Below are 19,901 nucleotides of genomic sequence, written 5' to 3'. Positions count from 1 at the left end.
CAGCCGCCTGTCCTGGTGGACACTTGTGCTTTATTCCATGACTTCCAGTAATGGAAAACACCAGCTGGATGTGACTTTGGGAAGCACTGTGGGCCTGCATCGCAAGTGAGGTGACTTCCTTAAGTCCCTTTCTTTCCCTGCAGTAAAGTCCTGCCTGAAACTTCTGATGGATGTTGTGAGAAGTGTTAAGTGAAAGCTCCAGGTCCAATTCCTGCTGTGACGAGGGAGATACCTTTAACTACATTTCTCTTTGTAGAAAAGAACACCTGCCTGCCAGGTTCTTCAGGCTGGTGTCTGCTGAGCTGCTGTCGAGAATCTGCAATACCTCGCACTCAGTTTTGTTTGTTCTCTTGCTGCAGATATAGAGGGGTTTTTGTTTAGTTATTGCTGTGACAGTGAAGTTGTGCCTGCTGCTCTACCTGAGGCTGGTAGTGGTGTGTAGCCAGTGCTGGCTTCAGCCTAGTCTGGGCTCTGGCTGCATGTTCCAGGAGGTGCTTCGGCTGCACTGCTCTTCAATCTGGGCAAGTGCCAGCGTGACATGGCATAAAGACACTGCAATATCACTAATGTGGCAGGTATCTCACCAGAACTCTCTGTGCATCTTGGTCTTTTCTAGCTGTACTGGTCTATCTGCTCTTCACATGTGCTTTCACTGGTCTCTATGATCACCTCCATCACCCCCACATAGTCACCTTCAGCTAAAGAGATGCCAGAGTCATTGGGGGATGGACTCTCTGCTCGCCTTGGCTCTTTTGTAGAGAGAGTGTTAGTGCTTCCATTTCCAGGATCTCTTGTGGTCCTGGAAACCTCTGCTGAATGCTGATCTGGAGCACTGGCTGTATCTTCTAAACTTGGGCTGCAAGCATCGGGGCCCATGTTCCCCATGTGGGATCTCTGCAGCACTGGAGATGTCACGGGAGTGAATGAGAAGCAGAAGGAGGTGCTGCCTCCAGGGGTTTTGTTACTGGGGGTGTGGAAGGTGCTTGATTGCTCAGAATTGGCAGTGGCTGATGCTGTGTTCTCCAGGGTTAGCCAGGGTGGGTGAGAAGCTTTCAAGCTTTTCAGACTCTTGAAGCTACCCTGCTTCTCCTGCTCTGGGGACTCTGCAAAGAAGGGGAATTTAGGGCTGTCTGATGCTGTGGACTGAGCTCCTGGACTTCCTGTGGTGGCAGCTTCTCTGCTTTTACTGTTACTCTTTTCTTCTGCTGTTACAACCTGTGAGTCAGGACCTTTGCTCCGATCTGTTGGCCAAATAAATGTTTCCTTCGCCCCTGAGCCAAGGGAACTCTGGCTTTTGTATGTATCGCTGGCTCTGGAAGGTGAGGAGTTGACAATGACATCCCTAAGAGAGGTCGAGCATGCAGCAATGCTGGAGAGTGCAGGAGGCTTCTTGCGGCCTTGGCGTCTAGAAGGGAAAATCATGGGGATAGAACTGATTGGTGTCTGTGGGGCACTGTAGAAGCCTGGTCTCTCATAAAATGGGGTTGACATGAAGGCATCAAACTCCCTTAGTTTTCTGTCTTCACTGTCCCACTGTTCCTGTAAGCTGGAGTCTCTCCTTGGCTGATTGATGCTGCAAGGGCTTCCAGGCTTGCCCACATCTTGGTAGGTATAGTGGGAGAAGGGGGATGTGGGGTCTCCTCGCCTGCGCAGCAGGTTCATCCGGGAAGAGGACCTGGAGAAGCTTGGGGACTGGACACCAAGGAGGCGGCTCAGGTGTCCCAGTAATGGTGTGGAGTGGTTTGCTTCCTCATTCTCTTTAATTTGCTCCAGAGGCTGGAACTCCATCTCTTCTTTCTGCATACTGGGGAAAGGCAAAATGGGCTATTACACAGTCCCTAAAAGAGGTGGTTCCTCTTCCTATATTGCCTTTAGAAATGCTAGACCCTCCACAATAGGGGTGCTCAGGGGAGAGTAAGAAGTCAGAGGTATCCTTTTCAGTGGAGGATGTTGGCTTTTGTCTTCGAGCCTAAAAGTACCTTTAAAGCAAGATTTCAGACTCTGGAGAAGGGTGTTGCTGCTTGCTCTTACTCCTCAAGTGTAACACCTTGCACAAGACCGAATCCAAGGTGTAAACAGCCTTTTCTGGTACCCTGTGGTTGCCCTCACCTAATATCAAAAGTTGAGCCAAGGAACGATGGGCGCTTGTACTCGGCAGTGGCTGCAGTGTAGGGTGGCTGGGGATCAGGCTCATTCCAGTACAGGTCCTTCTCCAAAATGGGTAAATCCTGATGCATCTCATCCACTGCCATAAGGGAGACCTGCAGGGGAGAGCCAAAACGTCGTACGGGGTGAGCAGTGTTATGTGTGCCTGTTATTGATGGATAAAGGAACGCAGGGCAGGGAGTAGCAGCGTCACACAGAAGCAAGACAAGTGACTGGGTTTGCTCTGTGGTTTCCTGTCACTTGGGTTGCCTCTTACGCAGAGAGTTTTGGCTAATTGGAAGGAAAGTGATGCTGAAGCAGACAGGAGAACAAGATGCTTGGTAGGACAGAAGGGCTCAGTGTGAGGAAAGGCTGAAGGTGGAGAAGAAATGCATGGAAGAAAGCAATGGGGATGGGTTTAGATACAGATACAGGGTGGAAAAAGCTACGGAGAAGCGGGAATAATGGGTCATCAAAAGGCAGTGTGGATGTGAAATAATCCTCAGGAATATCCCCAGGACCTCAGGAAAGCACAAGGGTAATGGGGTTTGCTTCTCTGCTCCATTGCAGTCATGGGAGGTGACCAGCAGAGGGGTTGCAGGTGAACTTCATGACTGGACCAATGGGGCTTGCTAAATCTTCAGGTGCAGTCCTGCCTCAGCATTCCTCTGCAGGTCAGGCTTATCTGGGGGCTCCTGCCTTCACCTTACCTGCAGGTTCCTGTCAATGAGCCAGTTGGTCTCAAAGTCGTCATCATCCTCCCCAAAAGGGTTGATGAGTTGTTCAGCCACCTGCATGTGGAAAGCACGTAGTAGAGGTCATCGTGGTCATACTTGCCCCTTTCCTTGCAGGGGGAAGGCCTGCAGGGCAGAGTCAAGTGTGATGTCCCTTGAATTTGGAGCAATGGTGTTCCTCCAAAAAAAGAGATGAGTCAATACGGGCTTTGCCAGTGGCTAGGAGTCATTGGCACACACAGGTAACTGCCCCTTGCTCACATAGCTGCCTCTCTTTGTCCCCAGACTAGTCAGGACCATAGCTTAGGAAAGGTAGAGTTGATCTCCAGAGTGAAACACTCAGAAATGGAGGTCTTGGCAGCACACTTGGCCGCTGTTGTCTTTTTGTCTGCCAGTGCCTGGCATGATGCCCTCAGGCCAAAGATCACAACTGGGTCCCTGGTGAGCACACACTGGGAAAAACCCTCAGCTGGGTCAGATTCCAGCTCCAGGCACGTTTTCTTGGACTTACCTTTAACCAGCCAGCGTAGAAGAAGAACTGCAGAAACGTAAAGACAGGCACAAAAAGATCTAGTTCATGGCCAGGGTATGCTTTTTCTGGATCCAGGAACTGCCGCCCAATCAGACAAGCCAGGAAGAAGCTGTAAACAGCCACGGTCACCACCTGGGAAAAATGCCAGGGGACACAGCAGAGAAGCTTGAGTTCCCAGCTTGCTTTCCCAGCATTTCTCTTCAGTTCCACTCCACAAAGCTCCAAAGAGCAGCAAAGCTGCTGGCTCTGTAGCCTGCTGAAAGCCTTGGATTCAGTTATGACAGGCTTCTCCCCTACTTTTTGCAGGAAGATGCATTTCTACTGCACGACGCTTTAAATACACCCTTTGCCCTTCAGATGTTACATATACTGGAGCTCATTCCACACTGTCCCTGGGATGACATAGAATCAGTATCGTGGGGGTTGGAAGGGACCTTAAAGCCCATCCAGTTCCAATCCCCTGCCATGGGCAAGGACACCTCCCACTGGATTGTGTTGTTCCAAGCCCCATCCAACCTGGCCTTGAACACCCCCAGGGATGGGGCAGCCACCACTGCTCTGGGCCTCCCCACCCTCACAGCAAAACATTTCTTCTTAATATCTCATCTCAATCTCTTTCAGCTTAAAACCTTTCCCCTCTGTCCTATCCCTGCACTCCCCAATGAAGAACCCCTCCCCAGGTTTCCTAGAACCCCTTTTCAGTCCTGGAAGCTGCTCTAAGGTCTCCCCGCAGCCTTCTCTTCTCCAGGCTGAACAACCCCAACTTCAGCCCTTGGATTGCCTTTGTGGCCTCCTCTACACTTGGTCTAACAGCTCCATGTTCTCCCTGTGCTGAGGACTCCAGAACTGGACACGGGACTCCAGGTAAGACCTCATGAAAGCAGAATAGAGGAGGAGAATCCCCTCCCTTGCTCTGCTGGTCACACTATTTTGGATGCAGCCCAGAACACGGTTGGCTTTCTGGGCTGCAAGCACACATTGCTGGCTCATGTCGAGATTCTCATTCACCAGCATCTGTGTGAGCATCATAGGAAGGTAGTGGCAGAAGAAAGCACGTGGCATCCTGGATGGAAAGAGCTTAAACAACGGACACAGGGCTGCATGCTTGTTCTGCTGCTGAAGTAAAGGGGTGCTATAAGCTCTTTCCATTCTTGTCCTTGCCAGTCCTAGAAGCTCCCTCGAGTCCCTCATGGCTCAGTCACTGCTGGCAGGCCACCTCCAAGTCACAGAAGGGAACCCTGGCAGTGCTGCCAGCTCTGGACAAGCTGCTTTCCTCACACTGGATGTTTTTTATATTTGCCTGCTGGTTTGCCCAGGTTTCAGGCTCCGATGAGCTTTGTGCTTCTCCCTGTAATCACAGGACTGGAAACTTCCCCTTTTCAGATTAAAAGCAGCCTCTTGCATCATTTCTTGACGCAAGGACGTTCAAAAGCAATACCCAGCATCACGAGACTCTGGAGTGAAGCACACAATTCCTGGCAATGAGCAGTGCAGGGCTGTTTCATGATGGGCAGGAGAGTGCCTGGAATGAGAGACTTTGCCTTGTGGGTGGGCACCTGTGAAAAATGGGGTGTGTACAGCAGAGGGGCAAAGACACACTATGATACTGCTGTTGCTCCCTGTGCGCAGGACACTGGTCTGTGCAGGAACTGGGTTTCCCAACATCTTCCCCATTAATCTTCAGCACTGCATGAATGGAATCATAGAATCATTAGGTTAGAAAAGACCTTAGAGATCATTGACTCCAAACGTGATATCCGCCTGCTACTAAGTCACATCCCTAAGCACCTCATCTACCTGTGTTCTAAAGACCTCCAGGGATGGTAACTCCACCACCTCCCTGGGCAGCCTCTGCCAGTGCTTGAGAACCCTTTCTGTGGAAAAATTTTTCCTAATGTCCAATCTAAACTTCCCCTGATGCAGCTTGAGGCTTCTTGTCTTATCACCTATCACATGGGAGGAGAGACCAACAGCCACTTCTCTACAACCTCCTTTTAGGTTGTTGTAGAGAGCGATGAGGTCTCCCCTCAGCCTCCTCTTCTCCAGGCTAAACAACTCCAGTTCCCTCAGCTGTTCCTTCTCTTTTCCAGCCCCTTCACCAGCTTTATTGCTCTTCTCTGGATGCACTCCAGGACCTCAATGTCTTTCTTATAGCGAGGGGCCCAAAACTGAGCACAGTATTCAAGGTGCAGCCTCACCAGTGTCAAGTACCGGGGCAAAATCACTTCCCTGGTCCCGCTGGCCACACCGTCTCTGATACAAGCCAAGATGTTATTGGCCTTCTTGGCTGCCTGAGCACAATGATGGCCCATGTTCAGCCAGTTGTCCCCATTTCACGGTGGAGTGCATTAGTGTTAGCTGAGCAGCTGGATTGGGTGAACAAAAGGAGCAAGTTGATGCTGAAGCGTCTGTCTGGGTTTGCATTGAGACAATCATAGAATCATAGAGTGGTTTGAGTTGGAAAAGACCTTAAAGATGATCTAATTCCAGCCCTGCCGCCATGGGCAGGGACACTTCCCACTGGACCAGACTGCTCAAGGCCCAACCCAACCTGGCCTTAAACACCTCCAGGGTGAAGAGAGAGCTATTAAACAGCTGAGTACACACACATCTTGCTCTCACCCATGTGGCACAACTCCATCAGAGCTGCCCTGCTTGCTGGAGGACCTTTCCTGGCAGAGAGATCCCAGCAGATAGATCCTAGCTCTGCCGAGTAGGAAGAAACTGCTCCCTGCAAGGCAGCGCAAGGTGTGGATCCACGTGTATCTGTGTTTTCCATGTAGCTGTGTGGCACACGTCATGGTTAGTTACCCCTGGAGAGTGGGTGTTTCAGTAGGGGTGGCTGCATTGGAGTTATGGAAGTCAGGCTGTATGTGGGCTGCTGAGCTACGGAGGTGAAAGTTAATGTGTGAAGGTGGGGATGAGGGGTCCGAGTGTATCTCGCATCAGCATTATCTGTGTGGGGCAGGTGTGGGTGTAACTGGGGTACCCCCTCCAGCGTGGGGCAGTGTTCCTAGGCAGGCAGCAGGGCAGGAGGATTGGGGGTTCCCTTCTCACCTGAGTGTAGACCAGGGGGATGCTGATCCAATCATACCCGTAAAGCCGCCCACACTGGCTGCGCAAGGTGTTGAGCTCCTGCAGTGCAGAAAAGGAATGACACGTCAGCACAAACTTTGCATCTCCCTGCCGGGGACACTGAGATTCTCCAGCTCCTTTGCTCTTCCTTTCTCCCGCCCTTTCCCTCCCTCCCTCTCACGCCTCCTCTGGCTCACCCAGAACTCCTGTTCCCATGGTGCCCAGCCTCATCCCAGCAAATCACCAGCAGGGTCTCAGGCTTGCCCTGGAGGAACTCTTGCTGCCCGGGTGTCTCCATCTGAGCTCAAGATCCCTTCCTTGCTCACTTCATAGCAGAGTTTTTCTCCTCTCAAAATGAGCAGCCAATAGTTTAGGCCAAGAAGGTCTCAGAAGCATCCATTTCTCTCTCCTGACTACACAGTGAGTCTAGATAAATAGCCCAGAGGGAGATCTCTCTCTCTGGACACACTCCAGGCAACAGGAACAATGTGACTTTCTCTGCACATGAACACCAGGAAGGATGAGCTGCTCTGGACCTTTTTTTCTCTGCAGCTGGGCAGGAATTGTTGCCAGGTCTTGCCCATGGAGCATGGCCTGCTTCCCAGGACTATGTAAGAGTTTTCAATAGTGAAGTTTTCTACAGGGACCTTTGTTGTTGGGGTTGCTTTTGACCTTTCCTGGTCTCTTCCAGATGCATGCTTTCTTGTGCTTCCTTGTGACTTTCCATCTGTATCCTGGAGACCTCCTCTGGCCACTGTTGGTGGCTGTTCTGGAGTGGGTGAAGGCTGGAGGAAAGCTGATGAAGGACCTGCTGCACGCGTGTCTCCCATTACCACACCTAGATGGTTACTCTCAGTCCCACACTGGAGAAAGGTGTCTCATTTCCCTCGCCTCTGGTATATGTGACACGGCTACTATATCAGTAGGCCATGAAAAGCTCAGTCCTGTCATAAGCCAGAGAGTGGCAGTGGGGGCATTTCCCACCAAAGTCCCCAGGGACAGGCTTCTCTCACTGCTCTACATCACCATACTATTGGTTGATGGGGCTTTGAGCAACTTGTCCAACTCATGAGGTTGGATGAGGCTTTGAGCAGCCTGATCCAGTGGAAGGTGTGTTTGCCCATGGCAGGGGGGGGTGGAAGTTTAAGGTCCATTCTAACCCAAATCATTCTGTGATCCTATTTCTTGCCTGACCTCTGGAAATCCCTGTAGTTACACCCAGAGGATTGGATGAGTAGCTCAAAGAGTTGCCTCTTGCCTCTGTCACTCACATTCAGGATGCCTTGGAGCAGCACACTGTCCCGGATCCTCCCATCATTTCTTGCCTTCACAGCCAGATTGGAGAACCACACACACGGGATCCAAAACTTGTTGTGGGGCGAATTCAAGCTCTCAAACTTCTTGTGCTCTTCTGGTGTCATGAGGCCTGAATGGAAAAAGAATAGATGAGAGAGGGATGGCCATAGAGGGAGTTGATCTGGCCTGAAATGGAAACATCTAAATCTCACACACACAGCCTTTGGAAGACACGTAAAAGGAGAGCAAGTCTTCTTTTTAAAGGCTGAGTTATAGAATTGTGAGAGGCAGGCTTTGTCTCATTTCGTGTCTGATCAGATCACAGTCAGGAGGGAGATGAAGCACTGCGAGGGTGCAATTGCCTGGTAGACTCTGACATTTGTTGAGAATGGGACAACTTGTGTCCTAGAACTGCCTGTTTCTCCCTCTGGGTTGCAAAGGCAACCCAGTTGACTATGGCAGGTGCAGACATTTCCCTTTTGGCAGACTGGGGAACGCCTTGGGGAGCATCTTCAGGGAGGATTCTGGGAGCCCAGCAGTTACGGTCAAAGTTCTGAGGCTCCAATTCCCACCTGTCCAATAGAAAACTGTTACCCTGAGGGAGGACAAACACTGCAAATTTACTGCAGAGAGCTCTTCTCTTCCTATGCACCCTTCCAGTGCAGGGTAAGCAGCTCACAGTGAAGTCACTGCCCCATGGTCACCCTGATCTGATCAGCGGGGCTGTCCTGCAGCATGTCTGCATTCCTAAACTGGATCTCCACACCCTGCGGACAGAGACCCTTTATCTTTCAAAGAAGCCTTCCAGCCATGATGCAATAGGAAAACATAACCATTTGATTCTCTCAGAAGAACAGAGCGAAGGCGTGAGCAGATGTTTAGTACCCACTGCGGACATCATTTGAGCACCTTGCAGCACTATCCGATCTCCAGTCCAGAGGTTGCAAGGACCTTTCCAAGGCTCTTTGCCCCAAGCACAGCAGGAAGGTGCTGCTCTCTGCCTGGTGACAGAGCTGTAAAGAAGGCAGTACCAGTACTGACCTGCCCTCACGACATGCTCCATGCTGGGGAAGCGCTTGTAGACAGCGGTGCTGACTGAGCGTAAGATCAGCACACTGCACAGGTTGCTGTAGCGCATGAGGGTGCGGCGCAGGAGACGCCCATACTCGTCCTCTCCATCCACATTGCAGGAGACCAAGTTCATCATGCGGTCAGGCCATGGGATGCTCTCGTATTGAGCCCACCAGCGGGACACCACCAGAGCCACGTAGAAACCTAGAGGTGAGCTGAGCAAATTAGCCATCCTAAAGGAGTAGGAGGTATAAATGCTCATACAGGGATGGGTGCAACCACGCCTGGAGGGCAGTTCAAGTCTCCACGTTAAAGTCAGAGTTTGGGTTTCACGGTTTATTTGGTGCTACTTTGTGCCTGCCCTCCTGGAAGAACCCAGAAGGTGCCAGGACATCTGGCCAAGGCAAGCTGCACGGTGGGGGCAGATGTCACAGCTGATGCATGCTGCTTGAGGAGTTTTACAAAGGCAGAGGGAGGGCAACTCTTGCCTGCCAGCAGAGCTATACCAAACCAAGGAGAAGAAATGCTGTCCCTTTCCCCTCCCTGTGTGTTCCCGGAGTTCCTTACCCAGCACAAAGGACACAGGGATGAGCTCAGCATAGCTGTTGCAGTAGAGTGCCAGCTTCTCAAACATCAGCCTTTGGCTCTCGTTCAAGATCAGCCTAAAAGGGAGAAATAGAGGCATTGGCCTTAAAGATGAACCTGTGCCTTGTTGGGCGTGCTGGGATAGGAGCCTGGTAAGGCAAGCCAAGGCCGGGTAGTCATGCCCTTGCCATGCTGGACTCAAGATCATAGAATCATTAAGGTTCTCAGAAGCGTACCCAAATTATTGCTTGTTGTGTAACATGGGAAAGTCTCTTCCTACAGCTCCCCACTGTGGGACATCTCCAGCACTAGTTCAGCTTTGGTTTCCACTGATCTACTCATTATTATTCCATAGGTAGCCATCAAATGCAACTCTTTGTCCCAGGGAACAGAAGCTGTTTTACTTCCCAGGACAGAAAAAGGAGATTTATCAGCTTCTAACCCATAATGGAGCAGTGAGGAAGGACATTTACTTTCCTTCTGTGGACAGAGGCTGGTGAGTGGCTGGCCAGCTCCTCTTCACCAGGATCATTGTCCCAGTCATAGAATCGTTGAATGGTTTGGGTTTAGAAGGGACCTTAAAAATCATCCAGTTCCAACCTCCGGCCATGGGCAGGGACACCTCCCACTGGATCAGGGGCTCCATCCAGCCTGGCCTTGAACAATTCCAGGGATAGGGCAGCAACGACTTCCCTGGGCAGCCTGGGCCAGGGCCTCACAACCCTCACAGAAAGACATTTCTCACTAAGATCTCATCTCAATCACTCCTCTTTTGGCTGAAAACCGTTCCTCCTCATCCTCTCCCTGCACTCCCTGATCCAGAGCCCCTCCCCAGCTTTTCTGGAGCCCTTTTCAGTCCTCGAAGCTGCTGTAAGGTCTCCCCACAGCCTTCTCTTCGCCAGGCTGAACAACCCCAACTCTCCCAGCCTGGCCTGGGACAGGAGGTGCTCCAGCCCTTGGATCATCTCTGTGACCTCCTCTGCACTCGTTCCAACAGCTCCATGTCCTCCCTGTGCCGAGTTCTGTGTTACTCAGTTGTCCTGCTCCAGGGCAGGCTGAGTGAGGGGCTGTGTTGGTGACGGCGAGTAAGGATGCGTACCTGTAGACAAGACTGATGGTGAAGTAGAGAGAGATGAAAATAAGGAACTCGGAGTAGAGGAGTTTGTAGATACTTCCTTTCCATTGGAGCAGGAGCTGTGAGAAAGTGCCTAGGCGGGCGTCAGCCACGCGGTTGGTGTATGTCACTGTCATCACAGATCCTAGTGGGGACAGAAAACGTGCAGATGAAGCTGCCTGCAAGTTTGCAGAGGGAGGAGACAGAGGCGTCCCAGAAAGCAAAGAAGATGAAAGGAAGGGAGAAAGAGAGAAAGAAACAATGAGAGGAGATCCAAAGACAGGTAAGATGAAGTCAGTGACACAGAGAAGCAGCAGGAAGTTTATGGTAGGCAATTAATTTGATGAACTTGCCATCTTTTCCCTTTCTCTGAGTTGTGTGTGAGCTGGTTACGATAATTGGGAAAATACTTTCTGGTGCAGCCTTGGTTTCTAGAGTTTGAGCAGTCAAGTGGGGCTGATGGTCAGACAGGACGGAGCCAACGTGCCACTCCATTCCACAAAGCAGTTGTTAAAGATTAATTCTTAGGGTCACAAGCTTCAAAGCTGTTTTTTTCTTGTAGTATTTGCTTTAAATATGTTGTTTCTGTAAATCTGCTTGTTGGAAAGTGTTTTCCTGGAATACTGCTATCAAAAAAAAGGAATCCAAAGGAAAGCAAAAAGCCCAAAAAGAAGAGATTTTTTGGTACTAATCCATATGAAGGCACCCCGGGAAACCTGACAGTTGTTGTAGCACTTGTACAAACAAGTAAAGCTGTCTTTAAATTTGGGCTGAGGGCCATCTCTGGGCTCTGGTGGTCCCGGTCCTGCAGTCAGAACAGCCCTCCTTGTTAGAGCACAGAAGGATGGAGTTTGGCCAGGATCACAGAGCACACGTTCCAGCAACTCCACCTCCCCTCTCCCTCAACCATACATTGCACAATAAATCACTCTGGATGAAAAAAGGCATTCAGGCTCATGAAATGCTTCCCAACTATGCAGCATCCCCATTGCACTTCTAGTCTAACCCTGGATAAGTAATTCTTTATCATCAATTAATAAACAAACTCACATTCATGTAAACCTAAATTTGTAAAAAAGAAAACCCAAACCAGTGTAACCCATGCCAAGCAGATTGGTCAATGATCCTTGGTTCATAAATAATTATCCAGTGTGAAAACTTGTGGTATTTCTAAATCAAAACATGCTACAAGGAAGTTACGCAGATGCTGCTGTCTACCAGAGGTGTTAATGGTAATAGTTATGGGCTCTTCCCTGAATAATGGAAACAAAGAAGCGCTTCAAGGGACAGTTCAGACCTTACTGCTCTGTAGCAGCAGCTGAAGGCAGGTAAGTTTGTGTCCATGCTCCTCATTCGAGCATCTCAGTGAAAGATCTACAGTTATTCGGGGACAATTCTGGACCCAGTGAGCTCGTGCTGTGAAGAAAACCAGCAAACTCTCTTTTGTTGGCTACTTCAACCAAATAGCATCTTTGTCCTGGCTTTGGCGCTGCTCCTCCTTTGGGTTTCCCTGTCCTATCTCTCCCCGAGTTCCATCTCACAAGTTTTATTAGAGGAGCAGAGCTGGCCCCTGCCCTGCTGAGGGCTCCCCGGCTGCACAAACACCCCTTTCAGTAGAGCCTCGTGTACATCCATGCCGTTTCCATATTTCCTGGCCAACGCACAAGACTTAGAACAGGGTTTTTTTAGCTGCCCTAGAGGCTGCCCACGTGTGGGCTGTACGGATGAGAGATGGAAGAAAATACCCATAAATTTGTTGGGGAAAAAAAATTTGTTGCAGAAAGCTGGCTGTTTTCTCTGTGCTTTGGGTCTTGACAGTGCTCAGGGAGACTCTGTTGCGTAATTCAAATACAGATTCGCTCTTTTTACCAAACATGGAAAACTTCAGCTCTTGTCCATGTAAATAATGGATGTCACCCACCTCTATGTAGTTCTGCTCCAGCATGGGATATGGGGCCTTTCCCAGTGCTTTTTCCTCCAGCTCTGAATGGTGAAGGCACTTCCCTGCCCACCTGCCAGCCTGTGTGGGACTGCACTCGGCAGCTGGCATGCTCAACATACCCTTTGGGGTTGAGGTGGATGGTGGGAGGTGACTCATGGAGGCACCAGCACTGGCACACCAGGTTGGTATGGGGAAGAAGAACCAGCCTCACACAGCCTGCTCCCCATGGAGCTCCTGCCTGCATCCACCTGCCCCATCCCTCCGGACTAACCACTGCACCTAGAAGTCAACCAACACCAATTGAGCTGCGGGATTCCACAGCAACCAAGATCCCACGACAAGCAAGCCGCGTCAGGTGCATTACCCATCATGTGAGACAGCAAACAGACACAAGCAGTGACAGCAAAGATGAAGAACAAGCAGGTAGAGTTGACAGATAGAGTGAGAGGAGGTCATGGAGATGCAGGAAGAGAGATCTTTGAAGGAATCTATCCGCTCTTGGGAGGACTGTCTACTTACAGTCATGGGCTCCTGAGCTGTGCTGGAGGCTGGGAGGTTTGGTCCCGCACGTGTCCTTGCTGGGTCCTTTGTGGCCCACGCCACGTCCCGCCTCCTCGTGCCCCCTTGGCTCATGGGGGGATTGAATCTGACAGACACGGTGTGCTAAGGAGCCTGAAACCCGCTTGGGAGCTGCAGCCGGTCACTTGATGCTGTAATCCTTCCTCATTACAAAAGAAACTCTGTTGTCTTTTGCCCCGTTCCCTTCTAATCTTCTGAGTAAGCCCTGCGTGTTTATAGAGGCGGACGGAGGAGGGGGAGCCAGGGCTGGCTGCTCTGCAGCTGCTGCTCCAAACTCCTGGCACAGCCATGGTGGCTGCCAGAGCAGAGGCATTTTTCTTCTAATTCTTTCCTGTTTGGTTCCTTTCTCTGTGTCACAATCTTACAGGAGCCCCAGGAGATTAAGTAGGGCTGGAATTTTCCATAAAGGCTATAAAATGTGTCACCTCTGGCATTGTGCAGCCCTCTCTTCCCTGGGGAAGCTCCTGGCTCCTTAGGTTAGTGAAACACCTGGTCCATGCTCTCCTGGGCTCTTGGAGGATGTTCCTCTCTAACTCCACACTGTTTCTGCTGACCCTGAATGAGTTCCCGTCTCTGCCAGCTGTGATTTGGACGCTGGGAACTTCCACTCTATCAGTTGCTCCTCAAGACTCTTTTCATGTGTTCACTCTCTTTTCCACTTGCTTCTCCAGCAGCAGTTGGGGGCTGTCACTGCTCTTCCATGCGTGCAACCCTGGGAAACAATCGTCAAGACTCCACCAGGCCAGAGAACTCCTTGCCTCTGTCTCTCCAGGGTCCTCAGTCCTTTTTCTGCTCTCAAGCTGTCCCTCACAATTGTGACCACCCTCTTCTTCCACCACCTCCTGCAATCTCTCCCATCAAACCTTTAGGACATTCCCCGTCACCAAGCCTCTGAGTCAAGATCCTTTCTTACCAAATTAATCTTCCTGTGATGTGCACCCTTCACTGTCAGAAGGCTCCTGGGCAGCAACCGTGTGCCCACAGGCATGGACTTTGGATAGCCCACAGTTCTTCATGAGATCTCCATGTCTTTCCATCCCCTTACTGCTCACTCCTTTGGGAAGCTGTTGTCCAAGGTAATAGCACCTGCCCTTTAGACACCAATACCTCCTCCAGTCAGCTTTGGCCGAGCTGCTACAACATTGAGTGACCTGAAGAACCTCTGAACCTTAAGCCAAGCCATAGCTGTGTCTCACCACCTGGGCCCAGCTTCCCAAGTTAGCTCTGAACTTCCTGACCTCCATCATTTGTCCAGCTGTGACCCACTATGGAGGAGACCTGATCCCTGCAGGGAAGACCAGCTGGAGATTCAGGCTCCTCAGTGAGGCTCTGTGTTTTTTCACTGCTCTCTTGAGCTAGCAGGCAGAAAAGTCCCCACTGAAATGAAAAGAAGAGCTAGTTCTTGTAACAGCCTACCTTCTCCTGTGCTGGTTTACGTGCCTGCGTCTTTGACACTTGTTTAGCATCATCATCATGGATTAATTTGTCCAAACTGTAGGTTTCTCCTGTCTTGGTGTTGAGCCTAGGAAAGAGGGAGGTGGTATTTCACTGCTGCTCTGGCATCTGCCTAAGGTGAGAATTCTGGTGCAGTCCTGGGAATTCCTGTCAACGGTGGGAAGATGAAAGTTCAAAACATGGGACTCAGTGCCATCATGTGAGGTTTTAATTCTGGTGTGGGTTGTAGAGTGTTGGATTATTGCTGGTCCCAATTCCTTTTTGATTGAATGGAGGGAATAATTCTCACTTCTTCTACCTGGCACCCAATCCATGGAGATCTCTTGACTTCTGCTCATGTCAGGGTAGAAGCTGCTCTGCGTTGGATCACACGATATGTGGAAGGACATGGACACATCTCGTGGGAGTAAGTTAGTGGTCATGTAACCATGTTAGTAGAATGGGTATAATTGCAAGGAGAAAGGATGGACCTGGAGCACTTGATCTTACCAGGGTCCTTCCTACATGAACATCCTGCATCCCTGATTGTGCTGCAGCTCCTGGCCCTGGAGCCCTGCTACCAGGGGTGACTTGCTCAGGGTAGGTGGGAGGTCAATGCTTCTGCAGGGTGAGATACAGACCTGGAAGGAGAAGCAGGAGCACATGGTGGGCCACTGGGAGAGCCTCACATTCAAAGTGTGGAACTAGATAAAGGCTCTTATCAGCAGCCAGAGGCTCGTGAGTACAAGGTTGCCCCGCTGGCCCCGCCACAGCAAACTCATCATACTGACTGAAGGAGCTCATAGCTTTGTGCCTAATGTCATGAGCAGCACCTGCAAGCTCAGGAGGGAAGAGAAGCATCCACCAGGACCAAACCACCATGGTGTCCTCTATCTGAAGCCTTGCCCTGGGCGAAAACGAGGCAGGGGTGCTGTTTCAGACCCTGGTGTGGCTGCCCCTGTGTCTGAGACTGGAGGTGGGATGCCCTGGTCTTTCTGAGGCTCCGCACCGGTGTTGTCCATCAGAGCTGCACCTTATTGTGTTCATTAGCTGCTTTGTTATGGGGCTGAGCCTGCTGTGAGGTCCCTGAAACCTTGCTCCTAGGTTGTGGCTGCTCCCAAAGGGCTCTTATGGCTGGGATCAAAGGGTTGGCACAGGGACCCCAAGTGATTCAGGATCAGGATAATGTCTCAGAACACTGAAGAGCTCTGTAAATGACTGGGATGGACGTTCTCTGAAGGCAAGGTGGTCCACCAAAGAGTCCTCCTCCCTTCGGGCAGGCATCCAGAGAGAGGGAAGTAGTGGTCAGGGAGGCTGAGACAGTTCTTGAGGGTCTCAGTGTCTGAGCCCTCATCCCTCTATGTGGCAGGTGGACAGATGTGGTTTGGATAACACATTTTCCAGAGCTGTTCAGATACCAAATAGCAAAACCTCAAGCGTTCCCCTCTTTGTGGAGGGATGTGCTGGCATCTGGGGGACTCTGCTGCCCTCCTCTGAGAGCAGCTCAGCTGGCAGCTCGGGTGGTTCAGAGCTGCTGTTGGGACAGCATGAAATATGTGTGGAATTTAGCATGAAAATAAATAACTCGGGGGCTACCAGCGCAGCAGCACTGCTCGGATCTCTTTTCATGTCTTCTGTGGCCTCAATTCTTGCAGGCCTTGAGGAAGATGCGGGTCTGAAAGCCTCCTTTGCACGGAGGCAAGGAGGTGCTGACATCCACCCCGAGTCTCACAGCCTGTGGAATCACTCTCTATTTTCTCTATTTTACACATGCAGAGGCTGTGTTACTGGGATGGGAAGTGCATACCTGCTTTGGGAATCCCAAAAGGCCATTCTCTGTGCTTCAGCTGTCTCTGGGACAGGCACAGTGCCCTCCTTGCAGTCTCCCACAGAATAACAAGTACTTTGCTCAGAACCATGCCGTGGGGCAAAAAGCTTGGTGAGATCCCTTTCCCTTCTCCAGTTTCACTGCTGAGACAGAACAGAGGCAGCTGGGATGTCTCTCAATCTGCCAGTCTTCCCTGGAATCTGATGAAATGAAACGCAATAATAATTAAAACAAAGTGGCAAATACCTAAGGAGGTGCTGTTTTGCACAGACAGGATTTACGCTGAGGTTTGAGCTGGCTATGAGTGTTTGAAGAGGATGCACTGACCACCAGTGTTTTTACTGAAGACCTCCAGATTTCTTCCTTGTTTCTTGCAGGATTCATCTCTAATTCGTGGTGGATGAGAAGCTCAGCATGAGCCAAAAACGTGCGCTCGCAGACCAGAAACCACCTGTGTCCTGGGCTGCATCCAAAGCAGTGGAACCAGCAGGGAGGGAGGGGATTCTGCCCCTCTGCTCTGCTCTGTGAGATCCACCTGGGGCCTGTGTCCAGCTCTGGAGTCCTCAGCACAGGAAGCACATGTATCTGTTGGAGCGAGTGCAGAGGAGGCCACAGAGATGATCTGAGGGCTGGAGCACCTCCTGTCGGAGGCCAGGCTGAGAGAGTTGGGGTTGTTCAGCCTGGAGAAGAGAAGGCTATGGGGAGACCTTAGAGCAATTTCTAGGACTGAAAGGGGCTCCAGGAAAGCTGGGGAGGGGCTCTTGATCAGGTAGGACAGGGATGGGATGAGGGAGAATTGTTTAAGCTGAAAGAGGGGAGATTGAGAGGAGATCTTGGTGAGAAATGTTTTGCTGTGAGGGTGGGGAGGCCCTGGCCCAGGTTGCCCAGAGCAGTGGCGGTTGCCCCATCCCTGGAGGTGTTGAAGGCCAGGTTGGATGGGGCTTGGAGCCCCTGATCCAGTGGGAGGCGTCCCTGCCCATAGAAGGGGGGTTGGAACTGGATGATCTTTAAGGTCCCTTCCGACCCTAACCATTCTATGATTCTGCACCATCCTGGAGGGGACCTGAGAGCTGGGGACAAGCTAAGGGCACTGTCTGCCCTTCACATGGCGCTCAGTTCAGCATGGTGATTTCTTTCCTTGTGGACCATGTGCTGTTCTCACATGGGGGAGGTTAACTTGCTGTTCTCATGGAAGAAGCCATGTCCCTGCGAGCTCTACTGCTTTTTACAAGCGTGTTGGGGTTTTTTTTCCCAGCTCTGTGGCAAATCAAGAGCCATCTGGTAGCACCCGGCTCCTGTGAGGAGGAGCTGGCATGTGTGTATAAGCAGGCCCTCGTGATGCTACAAACCAAGCTGCAGGATGCCTGCAGATCCTGGCCCAACAGCTCAATACATGGACAGACTGACTGTTCCTCATAGCCCTTGTTTTTCCATCACTCCCTGGCACATCTAGATGTGTCTTTGCCCTCTATTGCTTTGAGGTTTCGATGCCAAGCTCTGAATCTCCCTTCAACTCCAATCTCTGCTTCTCTCTTTAAATCCAGTCTCTGCCTCACCCTGTGCATTTCCACTTCAATGAGCCTGGAGGGTGATATCTTTCTCCCTTTGATGTTGCATAATTCAGACATGAAAAGAGGGAAGAATCCTTAGCAAGGTCCCCCTTTTCTTGCCTGAGCCACCGTGGTGGGGATTAGTTTCCAAAGGATGCAACAAATGTGTTGGTCTTGGACATCAGTTTTAGGGATTGCCTGACACCTCCTTGCAGATGCAGGCAGGATGCAGGACTGAGAAGTTTCTGGTTGGATAAACAGCGACCAAATCAGCCAGCAGAAATGAAGCTTTTCCTAAAAAGTTGAGGAACAGTCCTCCTTTCTCTCTGGGTTTCCCGTCTGCTCTTCCTCCTCTTCCATCTGGTGTCTCTTCACCTGAGTTCAGGCTGAGCCCACCCTTCAAAGGATGCTGCTGAGCTCTCTGCCAGCTGTTTGCAGCTGGGAACCAGCAGGAAGAACAATGCTTTGGAGGTTCTCTGCTCAGTGACACAGTGTGTCTGCTCTTTGCAGCATCCATCCAAGCAACGCGGCATTGCTGCCCCATGCTCTTTTGGCTAAACTCAAGATCTGAGCACCATGTTTCTTCAATCTTTTCCTTTCATCCTGTTGCCCTGGAACGAGGCTTATATTTTGTTGGGTGGTCAAGGCGGATCCTCTCTTTGAAATTGGAGATCTCAGACCCAGAGATCCCAGAGGACTCTCGCTGAAGCCCTTCCAGCCAGCTTTTGAGCAAACATGCTGCACAGCTGGCCGGGACAGAGGGAGGGGAGGGAGTGGGTGGATGAAGCTGGGAGGTTTAGGCCATTTGTTTTCATTCTCTTTTTCAAGGCAATAACATCCGGGCTGGGTCTGCTGGGTCAGGGGTGTAGTCCTATTTTCCAAGCTCTAAGATAATCCATTTCTCCTTTCCTTCCCAGTCTGTGTCTGCTTTTTCTCTCTTTTTTTTTTTTTTTTAGAAGGATCTGAATCCATGAGCAGGCAAAACAACCTGGAGGATGCTTGAGCTCTCTCCCATGACTGGGAAGCATCTCCTAGCTGAGAGCTGCTTTTGCTCTGTGGGTTAATCTTGCACCTTGTTTGAACCAAACTCAGGATTTTGAGTCCTGCTCTTCGTTTATGACCCATTCAGAGGAAGATGTGGGCACTCTGTGAGGGAATATGAAGACTCAGGATGATAAACTGGATATAAGGAAGAAATTTTTTATGCTGGGGGTGGTGAAACACTGGCACAGGTTGCCCAGGGAGGTAATGGAAGCCCCATCTCTGGTTCAAGGTCAGGTTGGATGGGGATCTGAGCAAGCTGATTGAGTTAAAGATGTTCCTGCTTCTGCAGGGGGGTTGGACTGGATGACCTGTAAAGGTCCTTTCTAACCCAAACCATTCTATGGTGTGGAGGTAGAGAGCTTGGCTATCTACAGGAAGTAAATAGGACCACCAGAAACAGATCGCACTAAATGGGAATCTCTGGTTTGGCCAGGAAGATGCACAGTACACGCACAGTAGTGTCTGCCCTCACGTAGCCTGGGCTGAGAGGAGGTCACCAGGGGATAGTATGGAAGGGCTTCAGAAATGACAGGAGTCCTCAGGTGCCGGAGGAGGTGTCCAGGCTAGAGATGCAGAGCTGAGTCAGAAGATTGCCTCTGCAGGACCCAATGGGTTGCCACAAGTGTGTCCTTGTGTCTAAGAAACCCAGAGGAAGTATTCTGGGGGGGGCTTTCCTTTGTGAAAGAGCTGTGGGACTCGACTGGAACTGGCTCATGAAAAGACATAAAAAGGTCTAGCGAGGTACTTCTTTGCCTGGAGGAAGTGGGAAGATGAGAAATGTTAAGATGAAGAGTCAGGGAGGTCAGCAGCTTGGCAAGGTGGATCTGCAGGAAGGATGTGAGAGGAGCAGAGGTGAGTGTGTACAGGTGAAGGAGCAGAGGCAGCAGAATTGGGAAGATATGGGGGGTGAGAAAGGGTGACTAAGAATGGCTGTGGCAGTGGGAGGGTACCACATCAGGGCCTTCATGACAA

General features: G+C 50.8%; 1 protein-coding gene across 2 annotated transcripts; it reads right to left on the bottom strand.

Annotated features, from left to right (window-relative positions):
* Positions 1-268: 268 nt before the first annotated feature.
* BEST1 (bestrophin 1) lies at positions 269-13,241 on the bottom strand. Of its 2 annotated transcripts, XM_009564632.2 has the most exons (10): positions 13,014-13,241; positions 10,538-10,697; positions 9,421-9,515; positions 8,824-9,057; positions 7,758-7,912; positions 6,469-6,546; positions 3,391-3,543; positions 2,856-2,936; positions 2,110-2,261; positions 269-1,804 (listed from the first exon to the last, which is right to left on the bottom strand). In XM_009564632.2, exons 2-10 carry the CDS (start codon positions 10,687-10,689, stop codon positions 613-615), a joined length of 2,292 nt encoding a protein of 763 aa, XP_009562927.2. In that variant the 5' UTR covers positions 10,690-10,697; positions 13,014-13,241; the 3' UTR covers positions 269-612. The 2 variants fall into 2 exon arrangements, with proteins under 2 accessions (XP_009562927.2, XP_053923938.1); XM_054067963.1 differs by lacking the exon at positions 8,824-9,057.
* Positions 13,242-19,901: the final 6,660 nt, after the last annotated feature.

This window comes from Cuculus canorus, chromosome 5 (assembly GCF_017976375.1).
Source record: "Cuculus canorus isolate bCucCan1 chromosome 5, bCucCan1.pri, whole genome shotgun sequence".
NCBI classification, from domain to species: domain Eukaryota; kingdom Metazoa; phylum Chordata; class Aves; order Cuculiformes; family Cuculidae; genus Cuculus; species Cuculus canorus.
This window is presented reverse-complemented; position numbering and strand designations above follow the sequence as displayed.